This window comes from Corythoichthys intestinalis, chromosome 3, assembly GCF_030265065.1.
Source record: "Corythoichthys intestinalis isolate RoL2023-P3 chromosome 3, ASM3026506v1, whole genome shotgun sequence".
NCBI classification, from domain to species: domain Eukaryota; kingdom Metazoa; phylum Chordata; class Actinopteri; order Syngnathiformes; family Syngnathidae; genus Corythoichthys; species Corythoichthys intestinalis.
This window is the reverse complement of record NC_080397.1, coordinates 54847476-54866855: the sequence shown is the minus strand read 5'-3', so window position 1 is coordinate 54866855 and position 19380 is coordinate 54847476. Positions and strand designations below refer to the sequence as shown.

At 39.8% G+C, this 19380-nt stretch overlaps 1 protein-coding gene across 5 annotated transcripts in view; it reads right to left on the bottom strand.

Moving 5' to 3' along the window:
- LOC130913099 (mitochondrial import receptor subunit TOM70-like) overlaps window positions 1-19380 on the bottom strand; it is a 121244-nt gene that overhangs the window by 86528 nt on the left and 15336 nt on the right. For all 5 annotated transcript variants that reach the window (XM_057831423.1, XM_057831422.1, XM_057831425.1 and 2 more), the window contains exons 3-6: window positions 8403-8576; window positions 8178-8304; window positions 948-1018; window positions 727-875 (exon numbers count right to left, since the gene is read on the bottom strand). In XM_057831423.1, the coding sequence (XP_057687406.1) occupies window positions 727-875; window positions 948-1018; window positions 8178-8304; window positions 8403-8576 (521 nt within the window). The remainder of the gene's footprint in view (window positions 1-726; window positions 876-947; window positions 1019-8177; window positions 8305-8402; window positions 8577-19380) is intronic.

The window sequence follows — 19380 nt, the reverse complement described above, 5'->3', positions numbered from 1 at the left end:
TTCCCCCGTGTGGTTCTGGGATTTTTGCTCACAGTTCTTGTTATCATTTTGACGCCACGGGGTGAGATCTTGCATGGAGCCCCAGATGGAGGGAGATTATCAGTGGTCTTGTATGTCTTCCATTTTCTAATAATTGCTCCCACAGTTGATTTCTTAACACCAAGCGTTTTACCTATTGCAGATTCAGTCTTCCCAGCCTGCTGCAGGTCTACAATTTTGTTTCTGGTGTCCTTCGACAGCTCTTTGGTCTTGGCCACAGTGGAGTTTGGAGTGTGACTGACTGAGGTTAGACTAGAAAAAAGACCTCTTTGGCAGCCAGAAATCTTGCTTGTTTGTAGGTGACCAGTTTTAAAACTTTCACATGTCGAAAGTAGACAATAGGGAAATTATGGAATAATGGGAGCAATTTTAAAAACAACAGTTGATTCACATCATTAAATAGTTTAAAGCTGCCAATACAGACTGGGTACTTGAGATTTTTTTTATTAATGTTTTGAACTGTTAACATTATACTTAAATAGTAATTTGTTTGAAAAGCCTGAGAGAATTTTTGTACAATTTTGGAACTAATGTACGAAACATTAAAAGCAGCAAATAGCTGGGGGGGGGGGGGTACATCATTAATCAATTTATAATCAAATTCTTGCCTCTGAATCATAATCGAATCGTTAGGTGCCCCAAGATTCCCACCTCTATTCACCATGGTGGCAAAATGTTCTCTAGTACCTAGCTGTGACCTCGGAGGCCTCGCCCTCATTGTTCTTGTCTTCATCTTTCTTCTTGCCCATCTGCAGCGGCTGCGAGATGATGTCATCGGTGAAAGAACCAAAGTAGGATTTGATGTACTGAGGAGAAGGCATCGTCCACCCTCGTTTCTAGAACCCAAAGAAAGGTTTTACTATTTGTTTTTGTAGAACAACGTGGACGTTAATATCAAAAATACACACCTTATATCCCATAAGGAACTTCATGTGCTCCTCTTTCAGCTCGTCCTCCAAGATAGACTGAGCGATGCTACCTGACAGAAGTAACGCAACAACCGTTAACATACCTGTCAAGTTGTGCGGTTTCGGCGTAATTTGTACAAGTGAGCACTGATTTTTAAATGTGTACACCGTACGTTCAAAATCTGTACATTTTTCTTGCATTACGTGTTTTTTTTTTCCCTCCGGATTTTGTCACCGTTTCGGCAGCGAGACAATGGTCGTTACTATGCGTTACTACATTGGTTGAAAGACGTGAGAAAAGTCAGAGACACGGAGAGAGTAGAGTGTTTGATGTGACGCTGTAGCAAACGCGATGCTAGTCTAGATGGCTCCAATAGTTCCTGACTGTAGCCGACAGCCTACAATCTACGCCTATATATCACATGCATACAGAACTACATGCGAAATGACAGACTCGGCGGTGTTAGTTCTCAGGAAGGCTTTGTTGTAGTGAACCTTCCTAGCGAACCTAAGTAACTTTTTATCTAAAATACCCCTAAGTTGGCAAAATCTTGACTAGAATCTATCTTTAAATGATGAAACAGTTTTAAAACTTTCACATGTCGAAAGTAGACAGAAGGGAACTAATGCAAAAACGGGAGCAATTTTAACAACTTTTACAGTTGATTCACAACATTAAAGACTTCCAACTATAGGAAAGGTTACTGTGTTTTTTGTTTTTTGAAAAAATGAGAAAAAAAAAAAAAAGAAACGTAACACCAGTTACTTTGCCAAGTAACTAATTACTCTTACATTCAGGTAACTGAGTTACTAACAATTACTTTTTGGGAGAAGTCATTTGTAACTGTAATTAATTACTTTTGAAAAGTAAGATTAACAACATTGGTCATATAGATGAAGTCTGCAAAATGAAAAGTGACGAAAGCGGAGATTTTGTTTTCAGGGTCCCCCCAGGATTGATAAATCTAAATTCAAGACTTTTAAGATCTTTTTTAATGCCATTTCAACTGAAAATTAATACTTTTCTTGCACCCATTATTTGGATAATATTGAATCATATTAAAAAAATAAAGCACTGAACATCAAATTTAACCTCTATTACTAAGTGTGTTTGACAAAAGAATGCACATTTATTGAAGGTACAATTAAAACACATTTAAATATAAGGTCTTTCCGAATTTTTTCCCCCAGGATAAAATGGATTTTACACTATTATTGTAAAGCAACTTCAGAAATTACATTTGCAATACAACAGGTTTCCCTTTTAAGAGGACCTAGTCAAGGTGGTAGGTAAGGGAATGTCAAGTTGGTCACCTTAACTGTAAAGTGCTTGCAACTGGCAGTGAAAGTTGAATAAACAGCCGCTAAATGGCAGTAGTTTACCATTAATTACCACAAAATAAAAAAGCTACACATGACCATTAATTGTTTTTTTCTAATCACATTACAAGAAGTATACAAAACACATGTTTATCCTTTGTTAGCAATTGAAGACATTTCTTTTAATCAGATAAAGAAAATCTATACTCTTATTCAATCAAGAAAAACATTTAAATATACCAGGAGGTGTTTTACTATCACCTACATTATAATTTGCCTATCACCATGCCATGTTATTCAGATCAACGTTACTCTGCATTCTTTCCAATTATAGTGTCAACCGTGCTTGTATATCTGAGGGTGATGGTGGATCTACGACTCCGGTTTATCCATGCTAAGGCTAGTGCACCTGCCAATACCCCATTGAACATGGCAAACTCTTGAGTTAAAACTGCGAAATTCATTTTCATTCGAAAGGCAAACCGTGCAGAAATACATTATTGCATCTAACACATTTTAATTGGAGAAATTGGCAACTTACTTTGAAATGTTAAGCAAGTCTACTGCCTTCGCATGACCCATAAACTGCGACCCAAAGTATCTGGATGCGACTTGGTCGCCGATCCAATACCTCACATGCTGGTCCAACTGTTTGGACTTGGTTGTCTTGTTGAGGCTTTCGTCGAACATAACAACTCAGGCATCTGAGCAGTTCCTTGCATTAGCACACAGTACTGTGCGATTGCCTGCTGTTGTGATGTTGATGCTAATGATCAGAGGTTGCGCTAGACTTTTTCGTTGTCTGTCATTTTGACTGACAGGGTCATAAAAATCTGGTCATAATCTATTTTTACCCATCACTTAAATTTTTTAAATGATAATAATGACATATTCAATTGCACTGTTGGTCAAAAGCGGTGCGTTACTTACTCAACTCTGAATAAATTGAAGAAACTACCAGCCATGTTGTGTCTACTCTCTGCTCTGTTGATTTGTCATCCAAGACTCGGGGTGCGTTCAGGTTTGAGAATAGCGCACGTACTTCTGACTCCAAGCTGTTTGTCCCTGCTCATTCAATTAGGCTACATTCATACTACAGGTCTTAATGCACAAATCCGATTTTTTTGTCATATCCGTTTTTTTGGTGTGCCCGTTCAGACTGCTTTTGTCCATTGAGACCATTCAAGTATTACGCATGCTCTCTAATTCGCAGTCCGACACGCGCCGGTGCGCAGAAGCATCATAACAAATGACAAGTCATCCGTCATTCCAGGGATATCATATTTTGCTTTTCAAAAGGAGGAGACAGATAACAGACATAAATAACCCCTTTAGGCTTATATTCACAGTTTATATGGATCGATAGCATGCACGCACTGTCCGTGCATGTGACATTCGCATATGGGCAGTTTGCCCCGACTCTCCAAGATGGGCTGCAGCCAGACCCCTCAAAACCGATCATTCTCATGCTTATCCTCAACCCATTTTAATTTTTTTATGACTGTTGTCAAGCCCGGCCCTTCCCCAAAAGCCGTGTTCACTGCAAGCTAGGCGCTAATAACGCACAGCTGAAATCGGATTTGGGACACTGGACGGTACAGACCGCCGCGACAGTCTGGAAAAATGTGGCCCAGATCGGATTTGAACCACATACAAAAATGACCCAGATCGGATTTGAAATGGTCAACTTCTATGCGACTTGTCCCGTTCAGACCGTCAAGTTAATGCCTGACTCGAGTCGGAAAAACACGAAAAAATTGGATTCGTGCATAAAGACCTGTAGAATGAACATAGCCTTACACGATGCTCTCCAAAGCTTCCTAACGTTTCCGTGTTTGCTACACCTGGACTTCAGTTTTTTCCATCACCGTTTTAAAAAAACGGTCAACGACGGAAAATATTCGGTTAACACGACACCTGCTAATGATGCTAACGGCGCGCACGCACGAGGTGCAGTGCATCGTAAAAATTGTACGCGTCATCTTCGTTATGGATTAAAAAAAAAAAAAAAAAAAACTTTGTCACGGATATAATTTAGGTTGCACTGAGATGTTCTTGAAAATTAAAACCACGATGAAAAAATTCCAGACTTACAACAGCTAATTTAATACTTTTCATACCTTTAATAATGGAAAACTAAATTCAATGCTTTTTTAATACTTTTAATAACCCCCAGGTACCCTGATTTTGCCCTTTTGTTGCCCAACAGAGAATGGTCCGAAAAAGAAAAAATATCCAGGAGCAGCAGTTCTGTGGGCGGAAATGCCTTGTTGATGCCAGAGGTCAGAGGAGAATGGCCAGTATGGTTCGAGCTGATAGAAAGGCAACAGTGACTCAAATAACCACCCGTTACAACCAAGGTAGGCAGAAGAGCATCTCTGAACGCACAGTACGTCGAACTTTGAGGCAGATGGGCTACAGCAGCAGAAGACCACGCCGGGTGCCACTCCTTTCAGCTAGGAACAGGAAACTGAGGCTACAATTTGCACAAGATCATCGAAATGGGACAATAGAAGATTGGAAAAATGTCGCCTGGTCTGATGAGTCTTGAATTCTGCTGTGACATTCGGATGGTAGGGTCAGAATTTGGCGTCAACAACATGAAAGCATGGATCCATCCTGGTTTGTATCATTGTACCATTGTTCATTGATCATGTACCCATTGGTACCAATTGAGCATCGTTGGAACGCCACAGCCTATCTGAATATTGTTGCTGACCATGTCCATCCCTTTATGACCACAATGTTCCCAACTTCTGATGGCTACTTTCAGCAGGATAATGCGCCATGTCATAAAGCTGGAATCATCTCAGACTGGTTTCTTGAACATGACAATGAGTTCACTGTACTCAAATGGCCTCCAAAGTCACCAGATCTCAATCCAATAGAGCATCTTTGGGATGTGTTGGAACGGGAGATTCGCATCATGGATGTGCAGCCGACAAATCTGCACCAACTGTGTGATGCCATTATGTCAATATGGACCAAACTGTCTGAGGAATGCTTCCAGCACCTTGTTGAATCTATGCCACAAAGAATTGAGGTAGTTCTGAAGGCAAAAGGGGGTCCAACCCATTACTAGCACGGTGTACCTAATAAAGTGGCCGGTGAGTTTATATTTTTATTATATTATGTATTAGGATATATGTATATATTTTGCCCAAATGGGAGCGTCCATGATCCTAATAAATTTAATAATGATTTAAAAATATATATAATTATATTAATTATTTTATTAAATAAAAATGCACGTTGATACGACGCACATAAAGGCAACTTCCATTTTAAAAAATCGTTAGAAAGTTGTATGGACTTACAATCCGCTAGCTTGTTGTTTCTTGTTGTCTTCGAAAATTACACTTGTGTGACGGCGCTTCAAGTGTTCGTTCATAGCCGACGTGCTACTGTGGTATGCGAGTTCAGCTTAGCATAGAGTACACAAAGTGGCACCCTCCAAATTTTCCTTGAAATTATTCCATGCTCTGGTTATTCTGGTCCACTTTTTTGGCTTTATGCCGCTTTCACGTGTTACCATCTCTGCCCTTTTTGGAAATTGGCGGTGTTTTCAACTCCTCACCGGCGATTCACTTGGCTCGTTGTCGTCAGTTCGTCTGGGTTCGTCCGATTTCCTCCACAGGAAGGCGGCGGCGTGCATAAAAACGCCGAGAGGCGTCGGATGGCTCTTTATGGATACTTTTATTGACCAAAACAAAAACATGGGGCATGAAGCCACTCAACTCAACTCGCCGATCTCGCTCACTCCCTCTCGCTCGCTCGCCCACTTTCTTCCTCTTTGCTCAATCTGACAACGCCGGTCACGTTAAAATAACAGCGGGCCCCTTGGAGGTGCCAGTAACAACCGCTTGTATCGCGAGCGCCTGCCATTCTAAACTTTATCCGCATGTAATTTTTTTTAACCCGTCATTACCCGTCGATGGTATGTTTTGCCCGTCGACGCATTTACGTCATCGATGACGTCGACTAGTCGGGACAGCTCTAGTCCATTTCATTCCGGAGCATAAAATACCGCGTGTATAATGAAATAAACACGCTTTTTCGTGTCACAAGCACTTTAAAAACAAACAGTAAAAGTTTGAAATTAGAGTTGCTCCGATCCGATATTTGGATCGGATCGAACGCCGATCTATATCTATATATACATTCAACATATGGTACATAAGGACTGTATTTGTTTATTATAACAATAAATCAACAAGATGGCATTAACATTATTAACATTCTGTTAAAGCGATCCATGGATAGAAAGACTTGTCGTTCTTAAAAGAAAAATGTTAGTACAATTTATAGAAATTTTGTATTAAAACCCCTCTTCATGTTTTCGTTTTAATTAAATTTGTAAAATTTTCAATCAAAAAATTAACTAGTAGCCCGCCATTGTTGATGTCAATAATTACTTTAGGCTCATGGGCGCTGAAGCCTATAAAATTAGTCGCACCCAAGCGCCAGCAGAGGGCGGCAAAACTCCATAAAACACAATTAACAAGAGAGCGTTTCACTGTACTATCATTTAAATCTGTCTGAGCGGCATCTGCGTTAATTGCGTCAAATATTTTAACATGATTAATTTTAAAAAATAATTAACGACCGTTAACGCGATAATTTTTATTATATAATTTTTTTTATAACTGATCCTAAAGGTAGGAGATAAAGTGCAAAGAGAACAGGCCCTAAAATAGAGCCTTGTGGCACCCCACAAGACAGAAGTTTGTGAGGAGGAACATTTCCCAATCATTACCGAGAAGGTCCTATGTTCCAAGTACAATTTAAACCACTGTAGTGCGTTACCACAGATACCTATAAATTGTTCTAAACGAGATACAAGGACTGTGTGGTCAACTGTATCAAATGCTGCTGTGAGGTCTAGTCAAACAAGGATTGCTGGATTTCCATTATCTACAGAAAGGGCAATGTCGTTGCGCACTTTTAACAGTGCTATGTCTGGACCTGAAGCCTGATTGGAACTTGTCAAGGGTGGAGTTTGCCTCTAAAAATGTTTGCAATTGAATTAAAACAACTTTTTCTAAAACTTTAGAAAGGAAACACAAGTGGGAGACGGGTCTAAAATTGGACTGCACAGAGGAGTCAAAATTTTTTTTCCGTAAAAAGGAGTCTGACTACAGCCTGTTTGAAGGCAGCTGGGACAGAACCGGAGCTGAGAGATAAAAAGTTACTTAGGTTCGCTAGGAAAGTTCACTGCAACAGCGCCTTTCTGAGAAGTCTACTGCTTTAAGATGTTGGCTGTTTACTAACGCCGCAGAGTCTGTCATTTCGCATGTAGTGCTATATGCATGTGATATGTAGGCGTAGCTTGTAGGCTGTCGGCTACAGTCAGGAAATATTAGAGTCATCTAGCCTAGCATCGCATTTGCTACAGCGTCACAACAAACACTCTTCTCTCTCAGTGTCTCTGACTTTTCTCACGTCATCCAACCAACGTAGTAATGCATAGTAAGGCTCATTGTCTCGTTGCAGAAACGGTGACAAAATCCGAACGGAGAAAAAAACATAATGCACGAAAAACGTCCAGATTTTGAACGTACGGCGTACACATTTAAAAATCAGTGCTCACTAGTACAAATTACGCCGAAACCATACAACTTGACAGGTATGGGCCGATGATTGGTTCTGATCAGAAAAATAGCCAGAAGGATTTGCTGACTGTCCAAGTGAAACTTTTTTAAAGGTCCGATTTCTGAAGTGGTCAGTTTACGCACCGAGAATCACATGATAATAATAAGAATATAATAATTTAACCCCCCCACACACACACACAATTCACGTAGGTCACCCTTTTTGACCTCAAAACAGCGAATTTCGCCGAAAGGGGAGACATTTTGAAGCCATTAATTTAGTGTCAGGCCCGATCAAGGTTTGACTAGTTTTACTCACCTTCCAGGCATTCTTTCTTATTGTCCAGTTCCCCAGGAGCTTGCCACTTACTGTCGAAAGCTGTCAAGTTCACTGGGTCGAGCATTAGTACCTGTGAGCTGTCTTGCGACACCTCAGTCCATTTCATCTATGGTAAAAGGCAACCGTTGGTAACAGAAAAGTCTCCCATATGCAGCAGAGTCACAAGAAAGCGCTCTTTGCTAATTTAGGAGAGTAAGTGCCAACCTGCTTCTTATACGCATCCGCTCGGTTGTCATAGAACACCGACAGGTAGCTCTTCTGTACAGTGGGGCAGAGTTCAATGGCCTCTGTGTAACATTGGAAGGCGCTCCCGTACTTGGCCGCCTTAAAGTATCTGTTGCCTTTTTGATTTGCCTCTCGGGCACGATCCAAACGACTCTAAAAGGGGAGAAAGATGTCTATTAGGCCAGTGTTTTTCAACCTGTGTGCCGCGGCAGTGCCGTGAGAGATCGTCAAGTGTGCCGTGAGAAATTATCCAATCGGTCTTTGTCAGGTGATGTAACGCTTGCAACAGCTGCAGCACATTTTATACGGCTCTGGTAGTCTCGTTTGAAAGTGGGGAAGTTGAGGTTTACGCTCGTTTTTACTAGGGCTGTCAAACGATTAAAATTTTTAGTCGAGTTAATCACAGCTTAAAAATTAATTAATCGTATTTAATCGCAATTCAAACCATCTGTACAATATGCCATATTTTTCTGTAAATTATTGTTGGAATGGAAATATAAGACACAAGACGGACATATACATTCAACATACTGTACATAAGTACTGTATTTGTTTATTATAAAAATAAATCAACAAAATGGCATTAACATTAACATTATGTTAAAGCGATCCATGGATAGAAAGACTTGTAGTTCTTGAAAGATAAATGTTAGTACAAATTATAGAAATTTTATTTTAAAACCCCTCTTAATGTTTTCGTTTTAATAAAATTTGTAAAATTTTCAATCAAAAAAGAAACTAGTAGCTTGCCATTGTTGATGTCAATAATTACACAATTCTCACCATAAAAGCAGTCGCACCAAAGCGCCAGCAGAGGGAGACAAAAAACACAAGTAACAAGTGGCCATGACAGTGTTCTGTCATTTTAATCTGGGCACATGCGTTAATTGCGTCAAATATTTTAACGTGATTAATTTAAAAAATGACCGCCCGTTAACACGCTAATTTTGGACACCCTTATTTTTACTTGAAGTCAATCGACCAAGTAAAAGGTGAGATAATGCCATTTAAGTTTTATTGTCCACTCAAATCAACATTAAAACGCTGCATTGATCGTTTGTTTATGTCCATATTTCCATCATTTCTTGTCCTTTTCCAAAACCGAAACATATCCAAGGAGCTCTTCTGACGTCACAATGGAAGCAGACAATGCGACAATTATAAATATGGCGGAAAACACTCAGGTGACTTGAAGTTCCGCTCTGAGACCCCCAATTTGGCCAACTTTCAAAATTGTCCGTTATGCATGTGTGATACATCATTGGAAAGCTTGAAATATCAATTTTCTGGAGGAAGAAAACAATTTGAACAGGAGGGCAAAACAAAACAAAAAAAAACATTTTTTTAACAGCAAAACCCTAACTGGATGCGAGAGCACGCGAGAGCAGAATTAAAGACGCCACAATTTTAATAAGATATTAATAATAATAATACATTTTATTTCTAGAGCGCTTTTCAGACCACACAAAGACACTTCACAAAAGACATGGAATCACAGTACGATATAAAGGTATTAAAAGGATAAAAGATTAAAAGCACAATAAAGAGAAGTAAAGATATAACAGAGCTAGGGATTATGGTGGATAAGAAAGAGTGAACAGGTGTGTTTTCAGTCTGGATTTGAAAAGTGATAGGGTAGATATGCTGCGGAGATCAGGGGGTAGGGAGTTCCAGAGCTGGGGGGCAAACTGACTAAAAGCTCTGGAACCAAAGATGGAGAGGCAGACACGGGGGACGGAGAGGGGGAGAATAGTGGTAGGGCGAAGTGGACGGGTTGGATTGTTTAAACGGAGTAGATTGAAAAGGTAGGGAGGGGCCAGGCCGTGGAGTGTTTTGAAGGTTTATTTTTTTAAATCCACATACGCCCTGCTTTCTGCTCTGCGCACATCCTCACACCCTCCCTCTCCCAGCTTTTTGAACCTCACAGTCACTGCCGCACTTGCTTATTAAAGTCAACGATGCTGGTATCTTTGATCTTTTCAAAGAAGGGGACATCAAAGCGCAGCAACTGTCAATCATCGTTTAACTTGTTAAGCAGTTTCTGCAAGGAAGCCACTTTGAAATCAATGTGTGTGTGTGTGTGTAGGCGTGTGTGTGTGTGTGTGTGTGTGTGTGTAGACGTTTGAGACATATAAATTAAATGCCAGAAGTGATCATGAGGAATTTGTATTTTCTACATGTCCACCACAGCTAAGGTAGATAAACAGAGGTATTTAAAGGGCAACTGAAGAGCTTTTCAGATTTCGCTCTTAAGTGTTTTACTCAGTTGAATTGTATTAAATGCATCATTCACTCTCTCAAAAAGTCACTTAAAAAAATAATAATAAGTGACCGCGTAGTTTTTGAGTTATGGCCATAGCAACACCATAGCAACGAGGGACGCGCCGTCCTGCCGACCGCTTCCTCATGACGTAACTTCCAGGAAGTCACTCTATCCTCGCCATATATTGAAAACATTTTCTGGGTTTTACTCGCAGGATTCGTCATGCCACCTCGATGTGTAGCGATAAATTACTCACAGGAAGACTCGAGACTCTAGGAGTGGTCCAAAAAAAAACATCTCCTGCAAAGGTTTGGACCGTTTTTGTTTGCATGCATACCGGTCCACAATCGGCTCATTGTTTTCATCATTTCAGCCACGACAGCTTTGAAAACCTACAACAATGCAACCTTGGTTTTACAAAGACGAAAGTAGAACATTAATGGCTTTTTTGATAAACGAGGGGGACTCCTACTGTCTGTTTGTTGAAGTGCGACATTTTGTTGTTGTTGCTGTTGGCCTGTCATAAGTAGATAGGTTGGCTGACATGTCGTCTACTCATGTGATTTTATTACTATATCAATAGGTATTATGTAAATTCAAATGTCCCCAGCACTAAATAGGTCCTTGGCTTGTTGTTTTTTGGCCTGTCACAGGGTAGATATAAAGCCTATAACAACAAAACAATCCACCTGTCAGGCCCTAATGTATCAAATACATCTCAATATAACAATAACTTGTTATACTTCAACATCAAGGTCTGCCTATTTGAAGAGGGAACAATAGCATCAAATAGTTGCTGCTTTGACTGGGGCATTATTATTTGATCACCAAGAAATTATTAAATTAAAATTAGGATTCACCTAATATTTTCATGCTGCTGTGATTTTTTTTTTCTCCAGGAAGTCAAACATAAAAAATTAAGTGGCGGAAACCCTCAACACGATGAAAAATAGCATTGCAAGTCAGTCGCCACCCAGTTTCCCAAAATCAAGAGAGAGTGGGTCGAGTCATATAATGATCCAAGTGATGCAGTGTCCGGCGATGACAACTGAAGAGATCCTATGAGGCCTGCCAGATGCTGAATTTCTTCTGTCTGCGACATCAGATGACGATGACTTAGGAGAAATAAATGTAGCAAATTTTGATGACATGAAATCATAGTCATATATACAGTACACATTTTTTAAAAGAAAAATCTAGTTACCTTCATATATAATACATATTTATCATATAAATACATATTTCCCACTGCCATTATCATTTTTCAATGTTGCGCTAGTCTGTTGCTATCCTAACTTTGTTTTGCTTACTAAATTTATATTCTTTGATGTGTGCCACTGTGTGCTTGGTATAACTTAGCTCAGGGGTCCCCAACCTATTCCACTAAGGCACACTGTGGGTGCAGGATTTCATTCTTACCAAACAAGATGACAACACTTTTTCCCCAATCTGGTGTTTTACAAGTGCAATCAGTTGATTGCAGTCAGGTGTGGCTTGTTTTAGCAGAAGCCTCATTGGTTCAACTGTCTCTGCTGGATCGGCTGGAACAAAAACCAGGACCCACAGTGTGCCTTGAGGACTGGGTTGAAAACCCCTGATAGTCTTAGCTCATATGTTGGAAAATGAATGAATGTTGTGTCACAATCTGACAGCGAAAGCTGATGCTGATTCAACTAAATCTGGTATCATTTATTATTGTGGCCTATTGAATATTTTTTCAGAATGTAATATAATTACAATATATTATATACCAATAGAATGCATTAAACAGTCAACAAAATGTGTCAATGTTGTTTACAATTTATGGTTTTATTTTTTTAATGTAATTCATGCCCCTGTCAGTGCTTCAGCCTCCTCAAGTTTGGCTCTCACGTCTGGGATCTCCTGACGACACAGGCATACTCTTGGAAGGGTAATTACTTGACGGTTTACAGCAACACCTGGAAAATAAAATTGTTTTGTCATTTATTTTGAAAAATCAATAACATATCATTCAGTTAGCCACATTTGGGCTAGCTTTACCATATTTAGATCAGTAGGAGCTGTCCCATTACCTAATATCCAGTTTTAGCTATGTGGAGAGCATGGGAAAATATACAACCATGTAATCGCATTCTCGCAAATAAAAAAATAACGATGCTGGATTTAGGCTTACCACTCACTCTCCCGTTCGTGAAGTGTCGAGCTGTCAAATGGCGTCATGACGTCATCTGCTGTGTCAAGTAAATCGCCATCATCTGACGCCTCAGGTTCAAACATGTAGGGATTAATTGTAGTTCATCTTTCCTGGGAGCCTTTGCCATCGGTAGCGTCACGAAAGAGCGATCCTGAATGGATACCTTTGGTGGAAATATCACTGACATCGTTGTTGCTGCTATGCTAGCTGTGGATAGTCTTCTCTGTTGCGTCGGGAAATCTATGTCACACTTCCGGGTTTGCGAAGGGACCATTTACGGAGTGAAAAAAAACCTAAAAAAACGCAAATTATCCTTACAATTACGTGCTGATAATGTCATGGTTGTTTTGACAAACCCGTCCAAAGTTTATATTCATAAAATTACACCAAAATCCGGAAAGGTCTTCAGTTGCCCTTTAATAAAGCATAGCATTTTTCTACTACAGTACTTTATTCTTGTTCAAAAATGATTTGGTTGGACAGTTATGTTTAAAATTGATCATAATTATTATATCTGAAGTGCTTAAAACCATTTATATCCATTGATATATTATATATATACATATATACGTATGTGTATATATATGTATATATATATATATATATATATATATATACAGTGGGGAGAACAAGTATTTGATACACTGCCAATGGGTTTTCCCATTGACTGTGTATCAAATACTTGTTCTCCCCACTGTATATACACATTTTTTAAAATCATACTTTGGGTAAAAAGTGAGAAAAAAACATGTCTTATATGTATCTCTTTCCAGTGCTAAATCTGAATAAATACATTGAGCACACACACAAAAAAAAATAAAATTTGGGGCGCGGGGTGCGCAACTTTGTGGTTTTTCACTTAACGCTGCGGGTTCTGGTCCCCATTAAAGGGGATGTAGTGCCCTGGGAAAATTTTAATATTCCATCATTTATCCATAAACGCATGCCTTTTGTATTCATATCATGCCACTTGGTGTAATTACACACAAGAAAATGAGAGAAATTTGGCTCGATTGTCAAGCTAAAACGACCGGCGCCCGAGATCTGGCAGATTGTGTGTGTGACGTCAAGACAAGTGAAGAGAGTCCCACGACCACTAGGGGGGCAGCGCCTGTCTGCATCAATAGAATTCCTTCTAGTGAGGGGAGAATTAGGGGTGTTTTGAGCTGTTTATGCTTATGCATTGTGTTCGTCCTGCACATATTCCAGGTTCCCTCATGAAGAAACACCCCACGTTGTCAATAAAAGAGAATTCAGAATTGTTTCTTCAACAAGAAAAAGGCTCAGTGCTTTAATACTGAATGGCGGCGATGATGGCAGACAATTTCGTTTCTAGTTTCAGCGACGAATCCGACGTAGAAGGACTTAACGAATGTTCATCTAATGGTGACGAGGAGAGTTACGAAGCTTTAATCGATGTTTTAGGTGACCAATTTGAGCCCAAACCAACGCCAATGCAGCTAATGAAACGGTCATTCAGGGGAGCAATGACACTGATGAAACATCGGCAGCAGATCGTGTGGGAAACACCAATGATTTTTTTTGCATTTCTTTTTGTGAAGCTGATACACCGTGACTGCAAAATAAAGGAATACATAGAATAATCATCATTTATTGCGCTATCATATTAGAATAATCATCATTTATTGCGCTATCATAGCTTTTCGCTCTGCCAACAGACACGAATATGAATGGGATCAGAGGATTTGTTCTATATATTTTACGAACGATAATGTGTACATGTGTCCAGTCCTGTATTCAATGCGTGACATTTTTTTAATTATAAAAGAGTACTCACTCTGGCCATTTCGAGCTTGGCTGCTCCCCTCCTTTCCTTAGCCTTAGCCTCCTTTGCTAGTCATCATCCTTTTTCTTGATATCTCGGGACATTTAGGTCGCTGCGCGTGTATGGTCGGCACAGCATCTCCTTTGAGCAGCAATCTTTTAGCAAAATCCGATTTCACTTGTCCATAGTTCGAGAAGCTTTCAGGTGGAAAATGCGCACCACAGAAAAGCGTGCCGGAGGCTGTGTCTAGAAAATTAGCCCTCTTTGCAGGACGAACTTTACCCATCGTCTGCGTAGTCCAGCTTTTTTTTTTCGCGTTCGGGAACTCATGGATACTATAGTCCGATAAATAACTATTTGTACACCACATAGCACAGCAGTTTTTAACCATTTTTGAGATGTTTTCGTCAAACAAACCCCAACGCTACTCTCTCGTCGTTAAAAAACAATGGCACCTGGCTCCGCCTCGACTGTCAATCACTTGTCGTGACGTCGCCGCCCCATTCGGCTGTTTCCGGACCACTTTCGGGAATGTTCGTCATTTTCGATCTATTTTCGATAATTGCTCATTAATGTGATTGATTTTTTTGTTAACTTTATCAATATTTGTTATCTTTGCACATAACGGTTCTATTGATGTCTCACACCCCCTTTGCCGCAACATCCCCTTTAACCGTGAAAAACGAGGGATACTGTCAAATGCGAAGTTGCGAACTCTCAGGATGTTGACTCTAAAATGACGAGCGGTCAAATGACTTTTGTTAACGCTGCCTTTATTTGGTTAACAAGACTCAGGCACGATACAACACACACGCGGGTATGCAAGCACAAACAACAGCCCAATAGTAAAACCGCGTTTCGGATTAGCTGCTGTAAATCAAGTGTCGTTATTGCCGTAAATGTAAACAAAGCGCTGCATAATGGATACTTGTCAGACAGCGGCTAGTTCGGGTGGCCCATCAGCAGCTGTGACGTCTGCCCGTCCGGCGTCAATCAGAGCACGCCACCTTGGGAGGGGAGGCAGCCAGTTGGCGGACGCGGCGATCAGATGACTGACAGTCTCAAAAAAGATAACAATTAAACGGCCAGGGCCGTCGCACCACTCAGAAGTGCAGTGAGCAGCGTGGGTAACGGTTAAATGTAAACATGGAAGCAGGTTGGCCCTCTGGGTGGGGAATTCAAATGAAAAAAGAATATAGATGGAACAACTCTCAGAAAATGTAAATAAGTTGGTCTGCCTCAGCGATTGGCTAGAGGATGAGTAGGGAAGAGGGCCACATTTATGTGTACACTACACACACTTTGCACACATTATAAAAAATACTGTCTCAGTAACTGTTCTAAGTAGGGATGGGAATCGAAATCCGATTCCAATTCGGAACCGGTTCCGAGTGTTTCGAGGCCTCGACATCACAATGAAAAAGCCGTAACGATCCCTTCAACGATTCCTAAAGACGCGTAATGCGTCGTGACGTGTCTTGTTGTCCAGACGCATCAAACTAGCATAGCACCAAGAACCACTCGCTCCAAAGTTGGACTACACTTTACCAGGAAAGAGTGTGAAAATGAAAGGTTACGACGGGTAAGCACGAGCATTGCAGCCATAAACATAACAATGACAGCACATAGGTTCAAACGCTCGAAAGTGTGTCTTCACTTCACGAGGAAAAATTACAACAAAGCGACTTGCAGTCATTGCAAGGTGGAGATAACTGCATCGGGAGGGAATAGACTGCACTGTCCTCACCGAGACAGCTATACAGCTAGCTAAACTCCGAAATGACGATACAGAAGACGTTGGTATAATTTGCTGACTTTATTCAACCATCACTTGAAGAGTGAAACTAAAAATAGAAATGAAACAAATCAATTTCGTCCCCAATAACAAACAGGTTTGCATCAACGTAAATCAGCGATGATTAGCTGCTAATAACAGTATGGTTAGCATTCGTTCGCTAGCATTAGCACATCGTTCAAACCACTACACAACTGGATTTAAGTGTCCGATCGCGAGTGGAAACACAACAACAACAACACAAAGGATGATACATACAGGTGTTGCCTCTGTAGATAGAAAGTAGGCTCGTAGAAGTGTTTCCCTCTCTCACTCACTTGGATGCGGCATTTCTTCTTTGGGTGTATGCGCGCTCCAGGAGTCCTCAAACTGCGGCCCGCGGCCCAAATACGGCCCACCTCCACATTTGGTCCGGCCATTTTGAATTTTTTTTTTTCTCAATCGTGTTATTTATTCCCTGGCCTTTTTCCTTGAAGAATTCAGAGTGGGTTATTTGGTTATCATCTATTTAATTAATAGTGTTTTTATTATTAATTATTATTATTATATTATTATTTTTATTTTATTTACTTTCATTCCGTGAAGAATCCAGAAAGGGTTATTTGATTGTGGCTTTCTGAAAAACAATCATTTTTTACATTTATGCACTTCTGCAATCGTCACACTTTTTTTGTTACAAACTGACCCCAGCCCCTCATCAGAGAAGGGAAAAGTTATGTGGCCCTCACAGGAAAAAGTTTGGGGACCCCTGCTTTAACACATATTGCCAAACGCAGAACAACAACCTATCTCCCAATATATACCAATATTTTTTATTTCTATTAGATAAATGTTTCAGTAAAATGTTACACATTCTTGTGTATTTGCCACTTATTGCCACAGTCAACATTGAGGCTTTGGGCCTCTTTTGATCTCGTTGTGAGTTTGTAAGGTTGTGAGTTCTGATTAAACAAACTCGATGCCAATCAAAACGTTTGTTGTTCTTTTTCCCCAAATTAGAATCGATAAGAGAATCGATAAAGAATCGAATCGTTAAGCAATATCGATAATGGAATCGGAATCGTAAAAATCCTATCAATTTCCATCCCTAGTTCTAAGGCTCTGTTGTGTGTTTGTTTTTGCAGAGAAAAAAAATGTCTTCAACAGAAAGAATGTTAATGTTAATGCCATCTTGTGGATTTATTGTTATAATCAACAAATACAGTACTTATGTACAGTATGTACATAGCCGTCTTGTGTCTCTTTCCATTCCAAAAATAATTTACAGAAAAATATGGCATATTTTAGAAATGGTTTGAATTGCGATCAGTTACGATTAATTAATCTTTAAGCTGTGATTAACTCAATTAAAAATTGTAATCGTTTGACAGCCCTAAATAACCCTTACTTTTCGAGGCTGTGGTCATAAAGTTAATATGAGAAACTTGAAACTGTTCAGTGTTGCAACTGTTCGATTTTGCACATCAGATATTTTTTGAAAGAAAAAGTCTTAGCTAAAGTTATTTATTTTTATTTCGTTTTTCAAAATATCAACATTTCAGAATATTGTATTTTCTATTTTTGAGCAGAATTCTCGCTTTGTATAAGCCAATGTTCCTATTGTTGAAAGCACAAAAGTCATAAACAACTAGCACATTTATATTTTGCATTTTGTTTTCTTAGTGTACAGAAAATGAACCGAACCGTGACCTCAAAACCGAGGTACGTACCGAACCGAGATTTTTATGTACCGTTACACCCCTAGTGGCGAGTAGTGCCATCTACTGTCAGAGAGTATGAAAAAGAAACGAACAAGTCTCGGCACAAAATCAGATTGTTTTGGTTTTTTTGGGTGAGAAATTGGATGTGTGGCGTGTGTGCTTGACAAAACAGGCAATGGCGTACCGCACGAAGGCTATTTTTAGACCGTGACGTCGCATCGTAAAGCGGAGGTAAAGCCGAAGTGGGACATTATAGACCCGCCCTCGTATAGACTCAACGTAAAAAGTGCTACTTTTCTCCGGTAATCTTTCAAAAACAAACATGCCGATCACGCATTGCTTTTTTGGAACTTGTAGAAACGACTCTAGACATTACGACCATGAAGAATGTTTTCTTCATACGTTCCCGGAAACCAAAAACTCAGGAGGAAAAAATGTGAAGACCGAATCAACTTGCGCGGACTTTAACACCAGCTCAGCGAATCCATTCACGTTTCATATGCAGTAAACATTATGTTGGGTTGACATGGTCTTTCAGAGGACAAAGAGGTAAGCCATTTTTATATTTTTAACTTATTTTTTTAGAGTAACGTTGTGCCGTACTGCTTCTGTCTGACAATGAATGACCTCAAAAGAATTACAATGGTATCTGACTGCCACTGTTACCGTTTCTGTTATATATATATGTATATATATAAAAAAAACAACTTTAGAAAGGGGGAAGTGTAAATAAATTATAGGATTAAGATGTGTTATCAATGAAAAAATTAAAAGTGTTCGTTGGCTGTCACTGAGTAGCATTTGCGACCGCTACACAAAGCTAACTAAATTACCCCCAAGAACGGTAAGAGACGTAGGACAACCAGAGGATATATAAGAAAGACAGGGCTGATGGTAAAGGATAGCTTGTTGAAACAGGAGAATGTCATTGTCAGTCGCGTCGATAAAAAAGGTAAAGCTATGCTTAGGTCGGCTCGTTTTTTTTCGTCTTATTCAGCCTTCGACACTAAAGCCATCTCTTTAACTGAACATTTTTATGTTCTTCCACATCTATGCCAGTCAATTTGGCACCAGGCACATCATTTTCAGAGAGAATTGGTAGGTTTAGCGCTGTAAACATCTCCTTCGTACACGATTTCCATTCATTTCCTATTAGGGACAAACGGTGGCTTGTCCTAGCTTTGTCCCAGCTTAGCAACCGTAGCTAATGCCATGAATATTAATGAGCGGAAGTGAC